We start from the raw sequence: 20,637 nt of genomic DNA, 5'->3' as shown, positions 1-20,637 counted from the left end.
CTAATAGGTATCTAAAGCCATTTGAACATAACAAAATATGTCTTTTATCAAAGTAATTGTTGAACTGAAATACAATTAAGAAGAAGTAGTGAAATGCAATTAAGAAGAAATGGCTGTTTTAGGGGTTGTTTTTCAAAGTCTGGAATGGGTTAATCCGTTTTGCATTACTTTCTATGGGAAAGCGTGCCTTGGTTTTGGAATGCTTTGGATTTGGAACAGGCTTCCAGAACGGATTAAGTTTGAGAACCAAGGTACCACCATATATAGAAATGAGCAAACCAGTGATATTTTAGGGAGCAGGCTAGCAGGCGGGGCCCATTACTTACACCATAGGAGCCTACACAACACAAAACACTGTTGCTGTATGTAGGTTTTATTTTATTTGTTTTTTATCTTATCTTTTGGAAATGTACATCCAGTTTTGTTTTCCTTTAAAAAAAATTGGGGCCCCCAAGGGAGTAGGGCCCTAAGCTATAGCTTGTTTGGCTTATATGTAATTCCGGCACTGCATACGAATAACCTGATGGGGAGGGGGAAACTGGCTGTATGGAGGTGATTCTGAACTGCCACAGGTAACCAGGCAGGTGAGCCAATGAAATCTTAAGAAAAGCAGCTCTATTAATATGCAAGAAATGTTTAAGAGCAGTGCGCTATTGCCCATGTATCTAACATTCAATATGCTTTTATTCTCCTTTTCAAAGAGACACTTTTAAAATCAACAAAGCTTGTCTGCCAAGACGGGGAATGCCAGGTTGTCTTAGCTTTATGTATTTCTTAAATCAATGAAAGACTCATGTTTCAGGTCGCAGTAACCTGAACTGTACCCACTTTGTTTTATTGATCTAGCAACTATAGCCCTATGCCCACATTACTCAGGTATGGGCCAATCCCATGTTCACCCGGGAGCCAGTGAATGCCATGTTCACACTTCCAGCCATTCCTTGGCCATTACACCCCCTTTCTTCAAAACCATGTGTTCCGCACAGTTGTACTCCAAAGCATACACTCATGCTTGCATCTAAGGGCTTTGTGCCAACAGAAAACCCGCACAAATGGGAATCCCAATCACTCAAGAGCCCTTGCATTTGAGCAGGAATTCACAGCTCAGAATCACTTTGCAGACATTGCTGAACACAGTGCAAAATTATCAAAGGAAGGGGGTGCAATATTGGGGGCAGGGCTGAAAGCAAGGCTAGACTCCCCAGGAAACATGGCATTGCCCTACACAAAAGTAACGCAGGATTACATTTCAGCATGTGCAAAAACACTTGTTCAGGATGAAATGAAGGTGTGCAAAGAGCCCTTTGTTATCCTATGGCCCTTGTTTCTAGCTTGCTTCCACTTTAGATTAACCCCTTAGTTATGTCAGATGAAGTTCACACACACATATATATGATCAGCATGGGAGCTGCTTCCCCTTGCTACAATGTCACAAGATTGAGGAATATGTAGAAATAGCACTAAATATGACAATGAGTGAATGTTGTTGATAATGGCAGTGACTAAAAGGTAAAGGTAAAGGGACCCCTGACCATTAGTTCCAGTTGTGACTGACTCTGGGGTTGCGGCGCTCATCTCGCTTTATTGGCCGAGGGAGCCGGTGTTTGTCCGCAGACAGCTTCTGGGTCATGTGGCCAGCATGACCAAGCCGCTTCTGGCAAACCAGAGCAGCGCACAGAAACGCCGTTTACCTTCCCGCCGGAGTGGTACCTATTTATCTACTTGCAGTTTGATGTGCTTTCGAACTGCTAGGTGGGCAGGAGCTGGGAACGAGCAACGGGAGCTCACCCCGTCGCGGGGATTTGAACCGCTGACCTTCTGATTGGCAAGTCCTAGGCTCTGTGGTTTAACCCACAGTGCCACTACAGCAACCCAAATATGTGGATAGGGCATTCTGCTTCCTAGTGGGATGTTGATAGTATAGGAAAAACCCACACAACTGGTGCCATCTACACCAATGTGAAGTATTTACATGTCTACATGTGTTTCACAAATCAATCCAGGTAACTGGTTGTTGTTTTTTTATCAGACAGCTGGAGTGCTTTCCTTTTGTGAAAACAATCAAAAAAATGAAGGAGAGTTTAGAACTGGCTTTGTGCTATTTGGAATTGCTGAGCCTAGGTCTCTCTGCTTTGCTGTGTTTTGACGCATGGACCTTTGCACCAGGATTACTCTCTTGATCACAGCAGTCAAGAAACATTTGCAGGCAGCAATGCACAGGAAGCAATGCAAACTAAATAGGGAGGAAATCAAGGATTGAATTTGGCGCGCCTTGTGTTGAGTAGAAATATGAGCAGGTATCATCTTTCCAGCTCATCACATCAGGTCCTTTCTAATATAATGCAGGTGTTTACAATTGAATGGGAGCCAAATTCTTTGAGCCAGTTCCATCCAAGTACTTGGCCTTTAAGCTGCTTTAGTTCCATTCAGTTATATCTGTTGTCTCCCTCTTCATCTAGGTTGTAGGGTTAGTGGGGCTTAGGGTGGGGAGGAAGGTAATGGCTCCCCTACGCCCTATATGCATTTTCCATTGTGAATGCAACCCCTTTTCTTTGGGTCTCCTTATGATATTTGAAGTATATGGTGTTGTCCTCCTGGGATGGTACCACTTCAAGAGGGAGGATCACAAAAAAAACAACCCTAGATGTGGAAGGCCAGCAAGCTATTATTATTTCGTTTGTTTATTTACTTAGCACTTCAAAACTTAATATTAAATCCCTAAGAGATATGCACAAAATAACATAAAAACATAACATAACAACAAAATAATGTAACAAAAATAACATAAAAACTAACAATACAAGAGTATACCAAAAAAGAAGAAAACAACGTTATATAATCTGGAAGAGGTAAAATCAGGAATTCGGGGGAAAACAAACTCTGATCTTATGGATCAGGAAAGTCTTCACAAGACATGTAATGAAAATGCTTTAAAAGTCCGAAAACCACATGGCTCCTGTTCATAACAAAACCACAGCTGGGGCTTTGCTCCTCTCTCTCTCTCAACTTCACTTGCCGTCTCTCTATATATGTAAAGGTATTTTTTTTGTGGGGGAGCATTGTAAACTTGGGACTGTGTGTTACCCTTTACTCACCAAGGCAACACTGACTATGAAATGGTTTTAAAAGGCAGTTCTGTGTGCCGCAATTTTTCTGTAGGAATCCAACGGCATGTATCAAAACAGGTCTGTGATTGATGTAACAACCAATTTCCTAAGCATTTTACTGACAAATATTATGTCGAGCGCAGGGAGAGCAGCTTCCGAACGGCAAATAATTTCCATAAACACAGTGGAGATATGAGCCCCAATGAAAATGACAGGATCATCTATCAAACTGTTATATGCCCCAAAATATCAGGCATACAATGTGATATTCAAGATAGGCTGTCCTATTATGTGAGAAGTGGAAGGGGAGGGTGGATGTTGAGCTTATACGTCAATTCAGTGGGAAGATAATTCTCACTGCCTGTCCCAAGAGCCAAAAAGTGTTATTCTCAGTCAGCCCACATTCCAAACCAGCAAAGGTTTCAGCACCAGGAACAGCTCCATTTGGATGATGGTGGCAGAGGCTGCTTTCAGGAGAAAGTCTTACACCCTCAAAAGCTTTCACAGAAGGAGCCCAAGCAGATGTAAAATTTTGTGGGAAGCTAAAAGAATTTCAAGAAGCTTAGCACAAATTATCTGTGTTTTAAAAATCATCTCTGTAGCTGTAACCAGCAACCAAGGAAGAACGTACTGAAAAAGAGAAGGCAAACAACCAGAGCTTTTGTTTCACATTTCCCATTGCTATTTTCTTCCTGTGATCCTATAAGTGTTTTAGCTTTATCTCTGTCTGTTTCCCCTTCCTTGAGATTATATGGGTATTTTAGCTTGATGAAGTCCTACAACTGGTAGCACAAGGATGAGTATCTCTATCACCTACAGGCGAACACAAAATCATTTAGCTCACTATTAAGTGGTTGACTTGCCAGCAATTGCCACTCATAACAGAATTATAGAACTGTAGAGTTGGAAGGGACCCTAAGGATCATCTGGTCTAACCCCCTACAATGCAGACATATGCAGTTGTCCCATATGGGGATCAAACCTGCAACCTTGGCGTTATCAGTACCATGCTCTAGCCAACTGAGCTATCCTAGCTCTAGGATTATATAGCAAGGAAACTACCCCACTGTTCAAAGGAGATTAGATAGATAGATAGATAGATAGATAGATAGATAGATAGATATAGATAGATAGATATAGATAGATAGATAGATCAGTTGCCCTTCCACTTTTGCTCTTGGCCCTGCCCACACCAACATGTGGCCCTCAGAAGCTTGCTGGTAAAGAAATGTGGTCCTTGGGATCCCCAAACCTGATCGACACCAGCTCTAACCCAAGGAGTTCCACAAGTTTCACAGGCCTGGCTTTTCCAATGTGGCAAAAAACACACATAAACACATACTCTCCACTCACTAGTTTAAGATCCATGGAATATATTGCTCAGGAAGAAGTTTTCAAAAAATAAAATAAAATGACAAATATCCCTATAAACATCTTCCTACAAGAAATTAACAAAATTCCACCCACGTACCTTGCAACTGAATCTTATTTTCCGGACTCTGTACCAGAACAGAACTGACAGAATCTAGGTTGTCATAGTTACTGCAGCCAAGAGGACCAGTCCGGGTTTCTGTTACCTAGTGAGTAAGGGAATGGAAAACCATTTGCTGTATTATACAGAACAAGCTAAGTTTCCTTTTAAAAACACCTGGCACAGTGCAGCAATAGAATTCATTTTCATATATACAAGCGGTGTGACATTTTTACCTGGATAGATGCTTCTTTTAAGCAGCCCCTTTCACAGACAGCAGCCTTATTTGCCGTATCAGATCACCGTGTTTTACAGAGATGAAATTAAATTGTAATTTTAGCAAAATCTTGGGAATTGCATTTTTGTAAGGACTGTGTGAAAACCTACCCCCTCCCCAAACCCTCCACATGATATTCAGGGGTGGTGTAACAGGGGATAATTTCATTACATATTTGCTGGGGATTGGGGCATAGAATTCAACAGTCTGGTTGAAAGAATGGCCTCAGAAAACTACTCAACTACCCTTCTGAGATTTTTCAACTTGGTTAATACAATATGAAAACATATTATTGGTTCCAATTGGTGGGTAAAGAAAGCAATGGGCTAAGAGAGGAGGACTAGATGAATTTGGGGCAGACTATATCTAAGCCAACATTTCTTGGATAGCTCAGTCGGTTAGAGTGTGGTGCTGATAACACCAAGGTTGCAGGTTCAATCCCTGTAAGGAACAGCTACAGTTTCCAGGAATCTTTAGGGGGAGCCATAATGGTTAAAGTACTAAAAATGTGCTTTAAATGAATTATGTGGATGCAACCAGTATTTGGCCTAGGTCACTTAGAAGGTTTCAAGGCTCAGTGGGGATTTGAACCCTGGTCTCCCAGTCCAAGATCAACACTTTAATCACTACACCACACTGGCTCAGTATATTGAACAATAATAAAACTAAATCCACAGTTGTATTCCAATTTTTTCATACTACTCACAGGCAACAAAACAGGCAAAGTCAGTTCGCTGAATATTTGGGTTGGGTGAAATTATCCAGTTCAGGAGGAGTTTGAATTTTTTTTGGGGGGGGGGGGATTTACCTGATTTTTTCCATGAGACATTTTTACTTACTTCTAAATTATTGTGTTTCGTACTTTTTCAACATTTGAGGTTTTACTTTGAAATTTATAAATATTTTAAACAACATGATCAAAGTAAAGCAACCAAAGCTCAGCATTTATTTATTTTTTAAAAACCATTTAATTTCAGTGGGGAATGTTTTAAGCATGTATAAAAACTTTGCACTGAAATCAATGGGACTTCCAATTGTTCAGTTTGGGCTGGATTATACCACTGAATTTTAAATCTGCAAGATTTAACATAATCTACAAATGTTAAATATACAAATTTAAACGGGCTGGATTCAGATTTGCTTAATTGGTCTTAGTTCCCACAAAAACCAATGGGAGTTAAATTAAGCCACGACTAATTTGTCCTGCTGATTTCTAGTATACATAAATTCAGATGGTTTGCAGTATAATCCTACACATGTCGGCTCAGAAGTAACTCCCACTAAATTCAGAGGCACAATGTCAAAAGACACAAGGGGAAATGGATGCATCTTTAAAGACGATCCCCTGGATCGCTTCATTTTACTATCTGCTAAGTCTTAAGAATGTATTAAATCCATATTTTGATGTAATCATGAAAGCTATACAAATACAAACCGACCTTAGTTCTTGGCAATGATATCAATCAGTGACTGCTACAGTGGCCTGAAAGCTGGGAAGTTGACCATAGACAAATGACTCCAGTTCAATTTTTTTACCCTCCCTTATCCATTATGGTCAATAGGGTGTCCCACGAGATGCAATGCAATTTCATTTGATACCAATAACAGCTTTAGAATTGCTAATTACTGAAATGGTTGCGTATACCACAAAGTCTAAGAGTTTGGTCAATGTGAAAATCTGTTTCCAGTATGACTTTTCCCCTTGACAAAACTACAAAATGAATTCAAAACAGAATTTGCATCCCCTGGTGAATCTATTACTGTAAGACCTACAGTTTGAATTTTGAGAACTGTCTTTATTGTAACATTTATTATATTGAAACCAATAATAGAGCTTCAGTTGTGTGTGCTTGTGTGTATGGACAGTAGCTTGAGCAATACAGAATGATTCTTGCAATATCTAGGTTTCAGGTATGAAATTCAAGTTTCGGGTACAAAATGTGTTCATTTATTGCTTTTGAGAGTCTCTGCAGAAATCAAGGAACACCTTCACGCAACGTTCAACATCAAATCAATATTTCAGATTGTGCAAGTTAAGCATTATAAAGCACTTTGTACAATTAAATGTCTGATGAAATCACTGCCAAATGCAAACAAATTCTGATCATATAGTCCACACATTTGTTTCTGCAAACTTTCATGCTGTGAAAACTGGTCTTAAGAATTCCAGCTTGAATTTACAGTATCTTGTTCATTGACAACCTAAGCAGGAGACACTGTAATATATGCAATGAGTGAGAGGGAGTTTTCCTGAGATGCAATGTCCACCTAAAAAGAAAGGAATTTCATTTTTCCCAGATAGAGTCGAATATGGGAAGGAAAACTAATGTCTAGTGTCCAGCCTCACCTCCCTGCATGTTTTTTTTCTTTTTGATTGTCCTGGAAGTTCCAAAATGCAAAACAAAGCAATGCAAAAAACAAAAAACTACTTAGAAGAAGCATGGCAAAATTGGCACTACAAACAGGTGCTTGCGATAGATGGTTTTTCAAGCATTCTACCTTCAGGGCACTATCTCAATTTGCATACTGAGGAATGCCCAGAAATTTGCCCTGGAACCACTACATGTTGCAAAGAATTCTGAGCACAGCAGACAGGGGCAAGAGTACTTTACTTCTTTCATGTGTTTCTTCTAATTTGTCATTGCAGAACCCCAAGTAAGCTTTGGAAGAATGCCAGGGTTTCCTTAACACACTTTGAAAATCACTGCACTAGATAAACCAACCCTGTGACAATATGTGTTAGACAATAGTTATACTGTACTGCCCAGTTAAGCAGAAGTAATCATCTTCTGCAAATATAAGGCTAGATTTTTGGCGTCTGGGCATTCGCAGAAGCGATTTCTGGTGTTGCGCTGCACCAGTCTGGCCCACAGACGATTTCCGTGGGAGTGATCCAGCTGGTAAACCTTGCCGACCCCTGTCCTATAGCATGGCTGTGAGATTGGTAGTATTTACCATATTTTTTGCTCTATAAGACTCACTTTTTCCCTCTTAAAAAGTAAGGGGAAATGTGTGTGCGTCTTATGGAGCGAATGCAGGCTGCACAGCTATCCCAGAAGCCAGAACAGCAAGAGGGATTGCTGCTTTCACTGCGCAGCGATCCCTCTTGCTGTTCTGGCTTCTGAGATTCAGAATATTTTTTTTCTTGTTTTCCTCCTCCAAAAGCTAGGTGCATCTTGTGGTCTGGTGTGTCTTATAGAGCGAAAAATACGGTACTTTAGTTTTTAACTAACCACAGTTTGTCATAATATCCAAACCAGTAAGTGTGGTGAGTTTTAATTATGGTTTATATATGAATGAGCCAGGATTAGAAATAGAATAGAATAGAATAGATTCTTTATTGTCATTACACAAGTGCAACATTGTACAAAGTGCAACGAAATTGGATGCCATCCCTTAAAACATCAAAAGCAAAACAACAACAACAACCAAACAAACCACATTCCAGCCACACCCACACCACACCCATCAAACTCCCAGGTCACACTATCGAGTTACAGCATTCAAAAAGGCCACAGCTCTTGGATAGAAACTGTTTTTCAGTCTATTTGTCTTTGACTTGATGTTTCTATATCTCCTGCCAGAAGGCAGTAGTGCAAACAGACCGTGTCCCGGGTGAGATGAATCCTGCAGGATGTTATTTGCCTTCCTAAGACAACGGGAACCGTACAGTTCTTCCAAAGATGGGAGAGGATGACCAATAATCCTTTGGGCTGTGGTTATGACCTTCTGGAGCACCTTCCTCTCCCTAGCTGTACAACCGGAGAACCAAGCACAAATACAGTATGTAAGAATGCTCTCTATGGAGCCTCGGTAGAAGCACACCAGCAGTCTCTCACTCAGATTGTTCTTCTTTAAAAGTCTGAGGAAATAAATTCTCTGCTGGGCCTTCTTCACCAGAGCAGTGGTATGTGCGCTCCAAGTCATGCCCTGATCGATAGCTACTCCCAAAAACCTGAATTCCGCCACCCTCTCCACCCGTTCCCCGTTGATATACAAGGGCTGAATGTCCGCCTTTTTTCCCCTGTAATCCACCACCAATTCCTTGGTCTTAGCCGTATTAAGAGCCAGATTGTTCTCTCCACACCAAACACAGAGCCGCTCCACCTCGTCCCGATAGGCGGACTCATCCCCTCCTGAAATGAGCCCCACCACCGTAGTGTCATCAGCAAACTTGATGATTTTGTTGCTGGAATAGAAGGCTGTACAGTCATACGTATAGAGAGTGTAGAGCAGGGGACTCAACACACAACCCTGTGGTGAGCCGGTGTTAAGGCTAAGGGCTGTGGACATGTGTGACCCTACTCTAACCCTCTGAGAACGTTCTGACAAAAAATCCAAAACCCAGAGACAGGTGGAGTTGGAGAGTCCAATCGCCTCTAGCTTGGACACCAGTCTATGGGGGAGGATAGTGTTAAAAGCAGAGCTAAAATCCACAAACAGCAGCCTCACATAACTCCCCGGCTGCTCCAGATGGGACAGAGCAGCATGGAGAGTGGTATTGATGGCGTCTTCTGTGGATCTATTTGCTCTGTATGCAAACTGGTAGTTGTCAAAAGTTGATGGAAGACAGGAAATAATGTGACGGCGCACCAGTTTCTCAAAACACTTCATGATGATTGGAGTCAGTGCAACTGGTCTATAGTCATTCAAACTACTGATTGTGGATTTTTTAGGCAGAGGGACAATAGTTGACGACTTCAGGCAGGGTGGGACAATAGACTGGTGTAAGGACTTATTGAAGATCTTAGTAAAGACCCTCGCCAGCTGATCCGCACAGCCCTTCAACACCTTTCCAGTGATGCCATCAGGTCCAGCCGCCTTCCTCGGATTCGCCATCCTCAAAACCTGTCTCACCTCATGTTCCTCTACCGTGAATGTGGGGCCCCTATGGGCTGGTGGCATCACAGTTGTCTTGCTTGGGCAAACCATGATTAAAACTAACCACAATCTATCCTAGTTCAGACATAACAAACCGTAGTTGACAATGAGAAAAAATGTCCATGGCTGATGGGGGGGGGCAGGATTCTACAAATCAAAAACTTATTCATGTAGCATTAAAACATAGTTTATTATGTCCAAACATGATGTCTGATTTTACTTGTACATCTTACGCCACAATCAATCTACTAGACTTTAAGGTGCTACAAAAGTATCTGTTGAGTTATCCCCAGCTGCCTGTTGCAAATATGCATTACAAATCAAAACTGAAAATAGAATTTAAAAGCAAAACTGGAGTGCAGCAGAATTTGGCCGATAAGGACCTCCTACTGTCAGCTGGAGAAAAGCAGCAGTTGTGGTCAGACTTTATGAGGTGCATTTATCGCCAATGGGTAATGTGGTCTGGTTATTGGATATTTGCAATGGCCTTAGGGTTTGGTTGCAGATGTGAGCAGTTTGGCAGTGAGTTTGTGGAGAGGGGCTGACTCAGGTGGTGGATAAGGCATTGGGTTGGATCCCTAGTCAGGGATGTGTGTTGGGAGCCCCACATCCACTCCAAGGAATCAGGGATTCCATTAAAGGGATCAAGAGGGAGATCTTCGATCTGGATGCCAAGATGGGTGCCTGATTGGTCAAAGCAGTCCCAAAATGGTGACCTCGGAAGGGTAGCCTTGATTTGATTTATGTCATAGGGTGATCTTTAACCTTGGTTAACCCTGCCAATAATCAGCCAGCAGACAGGCTCGTTGGTACAGGATACACACCCAACACCTACACCAAAACCATTAACATCTGTTATCAATGCACTAGCCTGTTTAGCCCCAGAAATGGTTGCCCTGTGTTTATTGCAACTTCCCAAGCCCTTACCCCTGGCCCATGGCTTCACTGCATCTGGATTTGCAATGGTCTACTTTGACAACATAAACAGCATTTCCATACGCTGCTCTGGTTTCACCAGAAGCAGCTTGGTCATGCTGGCCACATGACCCGGAAAAACTGTCTGCGGACAAAAGCCAGTTCCCTTGGCCAGTAAAGCGAGATGAGCGCCGCAACCCCAGAGTCGTTCATGACTGGACTTAACGGTCAGGGGTCCCTTTACCTTTACCTTTTTGCAGCAAACCCCCCCCCCCCATATGAACAGCTTAGTTGGATCAGACCAAAGATGAGTCTAAAACAGTGCTCAGTTTCCAACAGAGAGTGGACAGTCAAATAGATGTCTCTAAAAACAGAGGTGCTCAACATTTTAGTTCCCCAGATTTGCAACTTCCCAGAGGCCTTTGCCTGACCACTACTAGAAAAAGACTGCTACAGTAACTGGATCTTTGCTCTGACCCAGTCCTTAGGATTTCTCCCTTTTTCAAGAGTCATCTACCTTTAATGCACTATGAACACATAATGTTGTTTCATAATGAGGATTTATGTGCTCATGTTTATTCTTCCCATTCATTCTCATTACAGCTTGAAACTTCTCAGGTAACCAAATAAGGGAAGGGTGGTAATTAGCCTAATCATTACATGTTCTGCTTTTGCATATTCAGATTCATCCTTCATTCAGATAGGCCATTCAAGGCAACTGAATATAAGTACCGATTGCCATTAACTCATTAGGTCCCAGATTAGGGAAGATGACACTGTATTTGGGTTAAAAAAGTTGCATGTGTGTGATATGTGTGTGATGAGGGCCAAAAGGACTCTCACTTACATACCAACTTTGCGGCACAATCTACCCATAAGTGAGAATTTGCAAAAGCATGTCTGCATTCAAGACACTAATGACCAATCTGCTCCACTTTTTGTTATTTCAGGCTTAATATGCTGTAATGAGAGTGAATGGGGGAAATGTATAAACACGACCACACATATTGTACAACAGAAGTGTCCAAATCCAGGCTGGCCCTACTGTTAGGGAGTGTCTAATAGCTGTCTTAGGCAGCAGATGTTGAGGGAAAGTGAAGAGCTGTGCCCCCATATTCTATCTTCTAAGCTACCCTGTTGCTTTCAGGTTTAGTGCATGATGCTGAAGACAGATTCAACAGCCAATCTTAACTTCTTTTGTATATGGAATTTGTGTGTGTTGTCCTTTGCCCCAGGCAGCAAAATATCTTGGGACAGTCCTGGTCTAAATGAACACTCCCTCATGCACGGAAGAGTGGAACAGAGTCATGTGATCAACTACACACTCAGCTGGGCATTCATTCAGTGAGCATGAGAAGGAGTAAGGGGTGTAAGAAGGAAGTGACCTATTTGCATTCTGACTTATTTGTCACAATCAGCACTGTTTCCATTGTGCTGCAGAGTGTGGCTTCTGCCAAATACTACTTATTTGGCTTGTTGTCTCCTTTTTGCTGTAAGCTATGCAAGTAGATGAATAGGCACCACTCTGGCAGGAAGGTAAACAGTGTTTCCGTGAGCTGCTGTGGTTCACCAGAAGCAGCTTAGTAATTGTGATGGCTTGTGAACGCTCTCCGTAAGAAATGCCTCTGCTCACTCAGAGATACATATTTACAGTCTTCATTTCACATATGTACAAGCAGCACTTTACAATCATACATCCGAATCCTCCGGCTCAGATTCTTGGAGTGCAATACGCCTGCCCCTTTTCCAACAGAAAAGGCGTGGAATTTTCTGCCCCCTCCTCTTTAACACCCTCCTTTCCTGGGCAGACGGAACAGGATTGCTTCACTGTCTGTGCCAGAACTTCCTGTGCGGTGTTGAGGCTCTGTTCCAACATCTGTGAGCTGTCCCTCCTCCTGGCTTTCCTCCACCACCACTTCCTGCCCCCCTTCCTCTGCCTGTCTCTCCTCTTCCCCTTCATTCTCCATCAATGGCTGGTGATGACTGAAAATAGTGCACACCTAGGTTAAAAGAATCCCTGTGAAAGGAGCAAACACGGAGGATGAGCTGGCCCCTCTGTAGTCTGGGAGGAGAAGGTGCTTCAAGGTTTAATGCAGCATTGAGGCATGGGCTTAATAAAGCACAAAGCTGGCCAGGGTAGGCCTAAGACTGGGAAGGAGCTAGGGAACATAGTCCCCTACACTCCCAGTCCTGATATTCCAGACAGTAGAATTGGAAAAGGCACCGAGAACACAGCAAAAATAATAATAATGCAAAGCCTCAATTTCCCTGCCAAACAATCAAAAGCAAACTTGCTTAATATGCTATCTCCTGTACAGCACCCCCTCAGTGCCAATAACAAAAGAAGCATAAAGCAGGCTGATGTGAGACAGGCGAGCGAGTCCCAAGTGAGCTGTTTCCAAAGATTATCACAGCACAGGTTGTCTTGGGCAGCAGGGTTTTCAATTCCCAGAAATAAAGCTCTTAACGTTTGGCATTAATGAGGAAATGCCGACAGTTTCCACTAAGTTAAAGCTCAGAACCACAGTGATAATGACCCGATTATACGTGCAGTAAGTAATTGCCTCTCAGCCATGTGGCAAGACTGAATTTTTGTGATATCAGCGGGCAATATTGCCCTTGGAGATATTGGTTTTTATTTTTCTAGTTTTGCCGCTTTCTCACCCCACGGTAGTCATTAAATGTGCAGCAAAGATGGTATGCCTGCATATTTCTGCAGACCCTCCTGTTACTAGTAGCTTCGCAAACATCTTGAAGTCCATCAGCTTTCTTATTCTTCTCCTTTCGCAAGCTCAATGACAGCTGTGCCTTAGGAGACTTTCTTTAATGCCCTCAGTGTTCCTCTGCCCTATTTCTGTCATAAGATGTAATATTTCATGCTTGATCTGCAGTTGTTTGCTTCCATCATATTCTGGCACATTGACACAAAACTGGGTAGTAACCTTACCTTGGCTGGGTCACACCAGTGGCACCAGAATTCACCTCTTGGAGGGAGGGAGGGAAGGAGAAAGAGAACGGGAAGAAGGGAAAAAATGGACAGAATTCTATATAGAATGAGAGAACAAAACTAGACAGATTCAACAGAGGGAGACAATAAAATAAACCATTAGAGAAAATAAGGGATAAAAATAGTAAAACATAACTAAAATGGTAACAGTGCTAGTAAAATAAAACAACCACAACTAGCTAGGAAAGGACAATGCAAATGGAGCGGTGGTTCCCTATATATATATATATATATATATATATATATATATATATATATATATATATATATATATATTACAAATTAGAAAACATACATATTTACAACAAAAGAAAATACAAAAGAAAAAGAAAATACATATAACCAAGGAAAAATATTAGAGAATATTTTGTCTTTTTTCATATTTACAGGTATTTATACCTCTCCTCTATAAAATGCTATTCACAATAAAGGAGTGAAATTCAAGGTAAGGTATCAGAAAAAAGGAAAAAAGGAACAAAGAAAAAATAAAGAAGTAAAAGAAAAAGATCATAGGTGAAAATTTTTAAAAGTAGATAAGTACTCACTATACATAGCCGTTTCCCACCCATATTTATATTTAATTGTATGATTTCATCTTGTCCTTATCCACCTCAAATAAAGTGTTGTTGTTGTTTTTTTAAAAAAGACTTCCACCGTTTGCCTCACGCGTTTTTAATAATCCGTTCGTTAGACGTTCCCTCTATATTCTATGGGGCAAAGGAAACTTGCTCTCCTTTGAGCCATAGACCTCAAGCTCTAACCTCCATTTCTCCCATGCAAGTGCTTGCATCTGGGGAAACACTGGTGGGGGCAAAAAGTTCCCTGCCATCTTTGACAGTGCACCACAGATGTGCAGTGCCACAGAGAGGCCCTCCCCTCCACACAGAGACCTATTGTCATAATGTTGGGCATTTCACAAATTCAGAAAAATAGATGAGATGAAATCTGGCATAATGGCGCTTCCAACCCTACCCCCATTTACTTGGAAGTAAGCCCTGTGGAATGTGGTGGGACTTGCTTCCAACTTGTTGTTGTTGTTGTTGTTTAGTCATTTAGTCGTGTCCGACTCTTCGTGACCCCATGGACCAGAGCAAGTCAGGCACTCCTATCTTCCACTACCTCCCGCAGTTTGGTCAAACTCATGCTGTCCAACCATCTCGTCCTCTGTCGTCCCCTTCTCCTTGTGCCCTCCATCTTTCCCAACATCAGGGTCTTTTCCAGGGAGTCTTCTCTTCTCATGAGGTGGCCAAAGTATTGGAGCCTTAGCTTCAGGATCTGTCCTTCCAGTGAGCACTCAGGGCTGATTTCCTTCTTAATGGATAGGTTTGATCTTCTTGCAGTCCATGGGACTCTCAAGAGTCTCCTCCAGCACCATAATTCAAAAGCATCAATTCTTCAGCCATCAGCCTTCTTTATGGCCCAGCTCTTAAATATCCTTAAAACCAGGTTGTCAATACCTAAGCAGCATTTTCATTTTGCAATGATACCCCTGTTTCATTCTCAAAGGTGTGTCAAAAGTAAATAATTGATCCTTGCTTTACAGGCAGCCTCCAGTATTCAGTCTCTGTCAGGGCTGGTTCAGAGGCAGGTCAGCACTCAAGATGCAGAGACAAACAGAAAAAGTTAGCTCTTCACTCATTCAAGAAAAGAGCATACCAGGCAGTAATGCCTACAATCAGGTCTGCCCCTGTGAAACAGTTGCCAGGACTAAAGGTCTTTGCCTCCTTCTTCCCCCTAAGTTTCCTCCCCATCCGGATGTCTCCCAAGCAGCCTTAAACTATGTCAGGGAGGGGCCACCTGTGCTCTTTGTTCTGCCACACAAAGCTCTTCATGACCCTGGAGACAAGCGGGGAGGGGAGCTTACTACAACACGAAAGGCAAGCTCCATGGATGCTTCTACAGCCTCTGTCCCCTCCTCTGCTTCATGTCCTGATTCTGCACAGCTTTCTGCATCTGGCTCTTCTCTCTCGCTCAAGCCTGTTCCTTCTTCAACATCCAAGCATTCTACCCCTCCCCTCCCATCACCCTCTGACCTGTCCTCAGTGTCCCATCACCACTCCCCGTGCTCTGAGCCTTCCTCCTTTGAGACATCCCTAGGGGGTTCCCCGGCTGGTGCCTCCCACTGGTCCTCTTCATCAAGCCAGTCCCTGACAGTCTCTTTTCATGTCTGCCCTGGTACTCACTGCTCTTCCAGTAGTGTCATTGCCCATTTTGGCAGAGCTGCCTTTCTTTGAACACTGTCTCATTAACCTGTGTGAAAGTGAACTCACTTTGTGATGGCTACATAATTTAATAACTTATCCTTTTGCTTCTTCTTGTCTGTTCAGCCAAGAAGGACATGTCTGACTGCTTTCATTTCAGAAACCACTCAACCTTTAGCCTTAAAGTTGTCCTTCTATCTGTGACCTTTCATCATATATCATATATCAATTTCTCTTGAGAGCCCTCATATACTAACTGGAAAAGCCAACATAGTGGACTGATCATTTCATGTTTTGCCAAACGTTGCTTATTCAAATATCCTTGATTACTGCCTTCTTTGGATAGGAATAGAAATGTCTGCTTTTAAACATGCTTCAATAAACGTGACTCAAAATGAAGGACAATGCTAATTCTGTATTATGTATGTATAGCACTTTCAATATGGTATAAATAATTTTGGGACAGTTCTCCTGTATCCCTGCCTTCTTCACGACAACTTAACCAACATTCTTGCCTAGAGCTTTGCTTCTCTTTGAAGACCTGTGCAAAACCACTGCCACTCACTAAAACTTATTTTCCTTTTAAGAATGCTAAATATTATTGTGGTGTACAGGCAAATATTGTAAGATTAAGAGTGCAATCCTTCCGGCAGTAAAACACAGATAAAACAAACTGGCCTTGCCACGTTGGTAAGTAATGAAAAGTCACTTTGTTGTGATTTCTTGTAATGCTCTGCTGAAGTCTATCACCCAATTTATCAAAAGTTTATTTCTCCTGTGGAAGAGGTTTCTATAATTTGACCTGGCCTCTTTTTCAGGGCACTTTAGATTTTTGATTTTATTTTTTAAAAAAAAACATTTTCTTTAGAATTTTCAGTGGGTGCAGGGCTGAGTTTACCTTATCCGTGTCAGGAAGCCATGGGTGGGGTGCATATTTTCCTTTCCATTAAACCTTTCTCCAGCTCTTTGCAGCCTCCCCAGGTGCCTGCACTTCCTGATCTGGAAAAGGCCCATAGGGGAAACTGATGTCTTCCCACGAGTTTTAATTAAAACAATGGAAACATGGGAGATTGGCTACAGAGAATATTATATCAGTACTACTGTAGATTTCATTTTTAAGGGAAGTCCTTCCTTTTATCTTAAAAAAAATGCACACTGGTTTCTTTAAAATTAAAAGGACTGCACTTAAAAGAAAAAACAATGAAAATATGTCAGGTGCACAGTAGGCAGTCTCCCGAACTTCCCATTGTTACAAGAAAGCCCAGCTGAGGATAATATGGCATTTGCAAGCAATGTGGGCACCCAGGAAGGCTGCCGAGGTCAGACCACTGGGGAAAGGGTTTGTAGAATGGAAGAAAGGAAACATACAAACAAACACCTTGAAAATGAATGCAAAAATCCCTGCAGCCCACCTGTGGTAAGTCTACTGACATTTCTTCTCTACATTAATAATTTTCTGGTGCAATTGCTTGTCTCGTAAATTGATGGGAAATGGTTACAAAAGGCACAGGAGAAACCTTCAGCACAGCACTTCTTTTTTTAACATCTAAAAAATGGAGATGCAAATCAGCTTTCAGTTTACTTCGGTTCTGTTGCCAGACCACGAGGAGAAGTGATCAATTTCCAGAAGCATGTCTGATTCCGAAAAGCAGCAGCCGCACATCTTTCTCACCCCACCTTAACTCATAACACATCGCAAGTAAAAAGAATATGAGTTGATGAAATCTCGCCTTGAGTTTCCCCACACCTGTAAGCAGCTCAGCGAACTGGAGCTGTTTGGAACATTCAAAGTATATCAGATATTTTCAAGCCAAACCCCCCATTGCATTGCAGATGTGCTTGTTTTGAACCACAGGCCTAAGAGAAGGCTTGAATGTGCTAACTGGGATTCTGTAATTTCAGTTGAAATATACTCAGAGTCGCAATGGGCTGCACATGATTGGTTAATTCTGGAATTCTACTGTAAGCCAATCAGGTTGTGGATTCACTTATATCTGGAGCATGATTGGGTGGTTCCTGCCAACCAATCATACTGCTGCATTGTTCTTGGACCAATCAGACTGCTGCATTCTGAATCCTATTGTTCTAGGACCAATCAGACTGCTGCAATTTGGATCCTATTGTTCTAGGACCAATCAGACTGCTGCAGTTTGGATCCTATTCAACTCAGTACATAACATCAGTCAAACATCAATTAGTCATCAGATGATGTAATTCAAAAGGGTATTACACACTGGATAATAAAACACATTTGTTGATGCTGTTTAAGGGGGGGATGACTTGGGGGGAAAAAACTAATCATTCTAAGGTACTGACAGGAGGAGCCAACCTTTTGTTGGGTGGGGGGAGCACAGGCGGGACAGAAAAGGTAGGAGGGATTTCAAATTAATTAAACCAACTCCCTCCCCATATCTACTATGTTCAGCTCATTCTGCCCTGGTAGAGAGAATTTGGTTTCTTTGGTGGGCAGAACGAGCTACAATCAGGAGAAAGAGCACAATATACATGATTTGGTACAACAAAAACAAAATGTGTGCACTTGTAAATTCTCTAATATATTTGAAATCAATTGAGCACACGTCTGTCAATCTTTGAAAGTCCGAAGAAGTATAATAAGTCTATGGTTGAAACAAAGTAATAGATGCTATCCTGTGGGCTAATCAATGATTCTGATGCTATATGCTTGTTGTAAGACTGTCTTTAAGATGATAGCTATGGAATCCATTGGATCGTTCGATATTTTCTGATAAAACCTTACATCAGATAACAATTTCCTAGCTTCCATGATGTATTGCTGAATATTTTGGATAACAATACCACCCCCTTTGTCCACTGGCTTTATGATAATATTTGGATCATGTGATAAGGTTTTTAAACAATCATGTTGAAGCCTGGACAATCTATGGGGTATGTACCTTTGTTCTTCTTACTGTAGTTGTAGCATATGGATTGTAATGTGTGAAGTCTATATAGTTTTCATGTATACGGGTCATTGTTTCATATTTGAATTCTTTTGTAGTTGTGCTGAAGAAGATTCCAGCGAAACAGTCAGATTATCCAGGATCACTGTCCGTTCTTATTCACCTACTACTTCAGCACCATAAACGCCTAAAAAAAGTTTTACTGCTTAGCCCACAGGATGGCATCTATTACTTTGTTTCAACCATAGACTTATTATACTTCTAGGTTCCAGTTACAGATAGGTAGCCGTGTTGGTCTGCCATAGTCAAAATAAAAAAAAAATCCTTCCTGTAGCACCTTAAAGACCAACTAAGTTAGTTCTTGGTATAAGCTTTCGTGTGCATGCACACTTCTTCAGATACCTGGTGAGGTTGATGGACTTCCATTTCATGCGGCTCAATGTGGTGCCTTCCATGGTTCCAGTTACAGATAGGTAGCCGTGTTGGTCTGCCATAGTCAAAATAAAAAAAATCCTTCCTGTAGCACCTTAAAGACCAACTAAGTTAGTTCTTGGTATAAGCTTTCGTGTGCATGCACACTTCTTCAGATACGATATACTTCAGATATACTTCTAGGGACTTTCAAAGATTGACAGACGTGTGTTCAATTGATTTCAAATATATTAGAGAATTTACAAGTGCACACACTTTGTTTTTGTTGTACTAAATTATGTATATTATGCAATAAGAATTACAGTGCTATCTAGTATATTAATCTAAGGCAAGCAAGAAGAGTTTTCACCGAGACACAAGTTGTCAACCAGTACCTATCTTCCCATGCAATGAGCAGTTGCAAGGGAGTGTTGGGTCTAAGGCAGGCTGTCAGTTCATGTGGGGTGACAGCAAGGCCCAGGAGACTGGGCTAGGGGGCATAACCAGAGCATAAGCCCTAGAACTCTTTGCCATATGCAGAGATTCTGTAGCAGGTCAATAGCGGACTCATCTGCCAGCTCAAGGGAAGTAATAGTACCACTCTATTCTGTCTTGGTCAGACCACATATGGAATACTGTGCCCATTTCTGGGTGACACAATTTAAGAAAGATATTGATAAGGTGGAACATGTGCAGAGGAGAACAACCAAGATGATCAAGGCTCTGAAACTGAGCCTTATGAGGAAAGGTTGAAGGAGCTGAGTATGTTTAGCCTGACAAAGAGGAAACTAGAGGAGGTATGATAGTCATCTTCAAATATCTTAACTGCTATCACATGGAAGATGGAGCAAGCTTGTTTTTCCTGCTCTGGGAGCCAGTGGGGTGTAGTGGTTAAGAGCAGTGGACTCGTAATCTGGTGAACCGGGTTCGCATCTCCGCTCCTCCACATGCAGCTGCTGGGTGACCATGGGCTAGTCACACTTCTCTGAAGTCTCTCAGCCTCACTCACCTCACAGAGTATTTGTTGTGGGGGAGGAAGGGAAAGGAGGTTGTTAGCTGCTTTGAGACTCCTTCGGGTAATGATAAAGCGGGATATCAAATCCAAACTCTTCTTCTTTTTCTTCTGGAGGGTAGGACTCAAACCAATGGCTTCAAGTTGAAAGAAAGGAAATTATCAAAGCACTATCCCTTAGTTTGCCTTGCAAGAGGATAAAATGGGATAACCCTCAGCTATTTGGAGGAAGTGAGTTATGTAGCACATCTACGTAGTACTTAGATGCATACAGGGGTGTTTTCCCATATTTAGCTGTATAGGAGGGCTGGGGAACCTGTGACCCACCAAAGGTTGCTGACCTATGACTCCCATCATCCCTAACTGGTGACCATATTGTCTAGTATTGGTGGGAATTGAAAAACAACCAGTGGTTTGCAAGCTCCCTGCCTTTG

The 20,637-nt window shown here is 41.9% G+C and overlaps 1 protein-coding gene across 2 annotated transcripts in view; it reads right to left on the bottom strand.

Moving 5' to 3' along the window:
• Nucleotides 1-20,637, bottom strand: part of BRINP3 (BMP/retinoic acid inducible neural specific 3) — a 268,970-nt gene that overhangs the window by 72,191 nt on the left and 176,142 nt on the right. For both annotated transcript variants that reach the window (XM_081194376.1, XM_081194377.1), the window contains exon 5: nt 4,579-4,684. In XM_081194376.1, coding sequence (XP_081050502.1) covers nt 4,579-4,684 — 106 coding nt within the window. The remainder of the gene's footprint in view (nt 1-4,578; nt 4,685-20,637) is intronic.

The sequence above is a fragment of the Podarcis bocagei genome (assembly GCF_964188305.1).
Source record: "Podarcis bocagei genome assembly, chromosome: 5".
NCBI lineage: Eukaryota > Metazoa > Chordata > Lepidosauria > Squamata > Lacertidae > Podarcis > Podarcis bocagei.
Note: the sequence above shows the minus strand (reverse complement) of the source record. Positions and strands in the feature narration are given on the sequence as shown.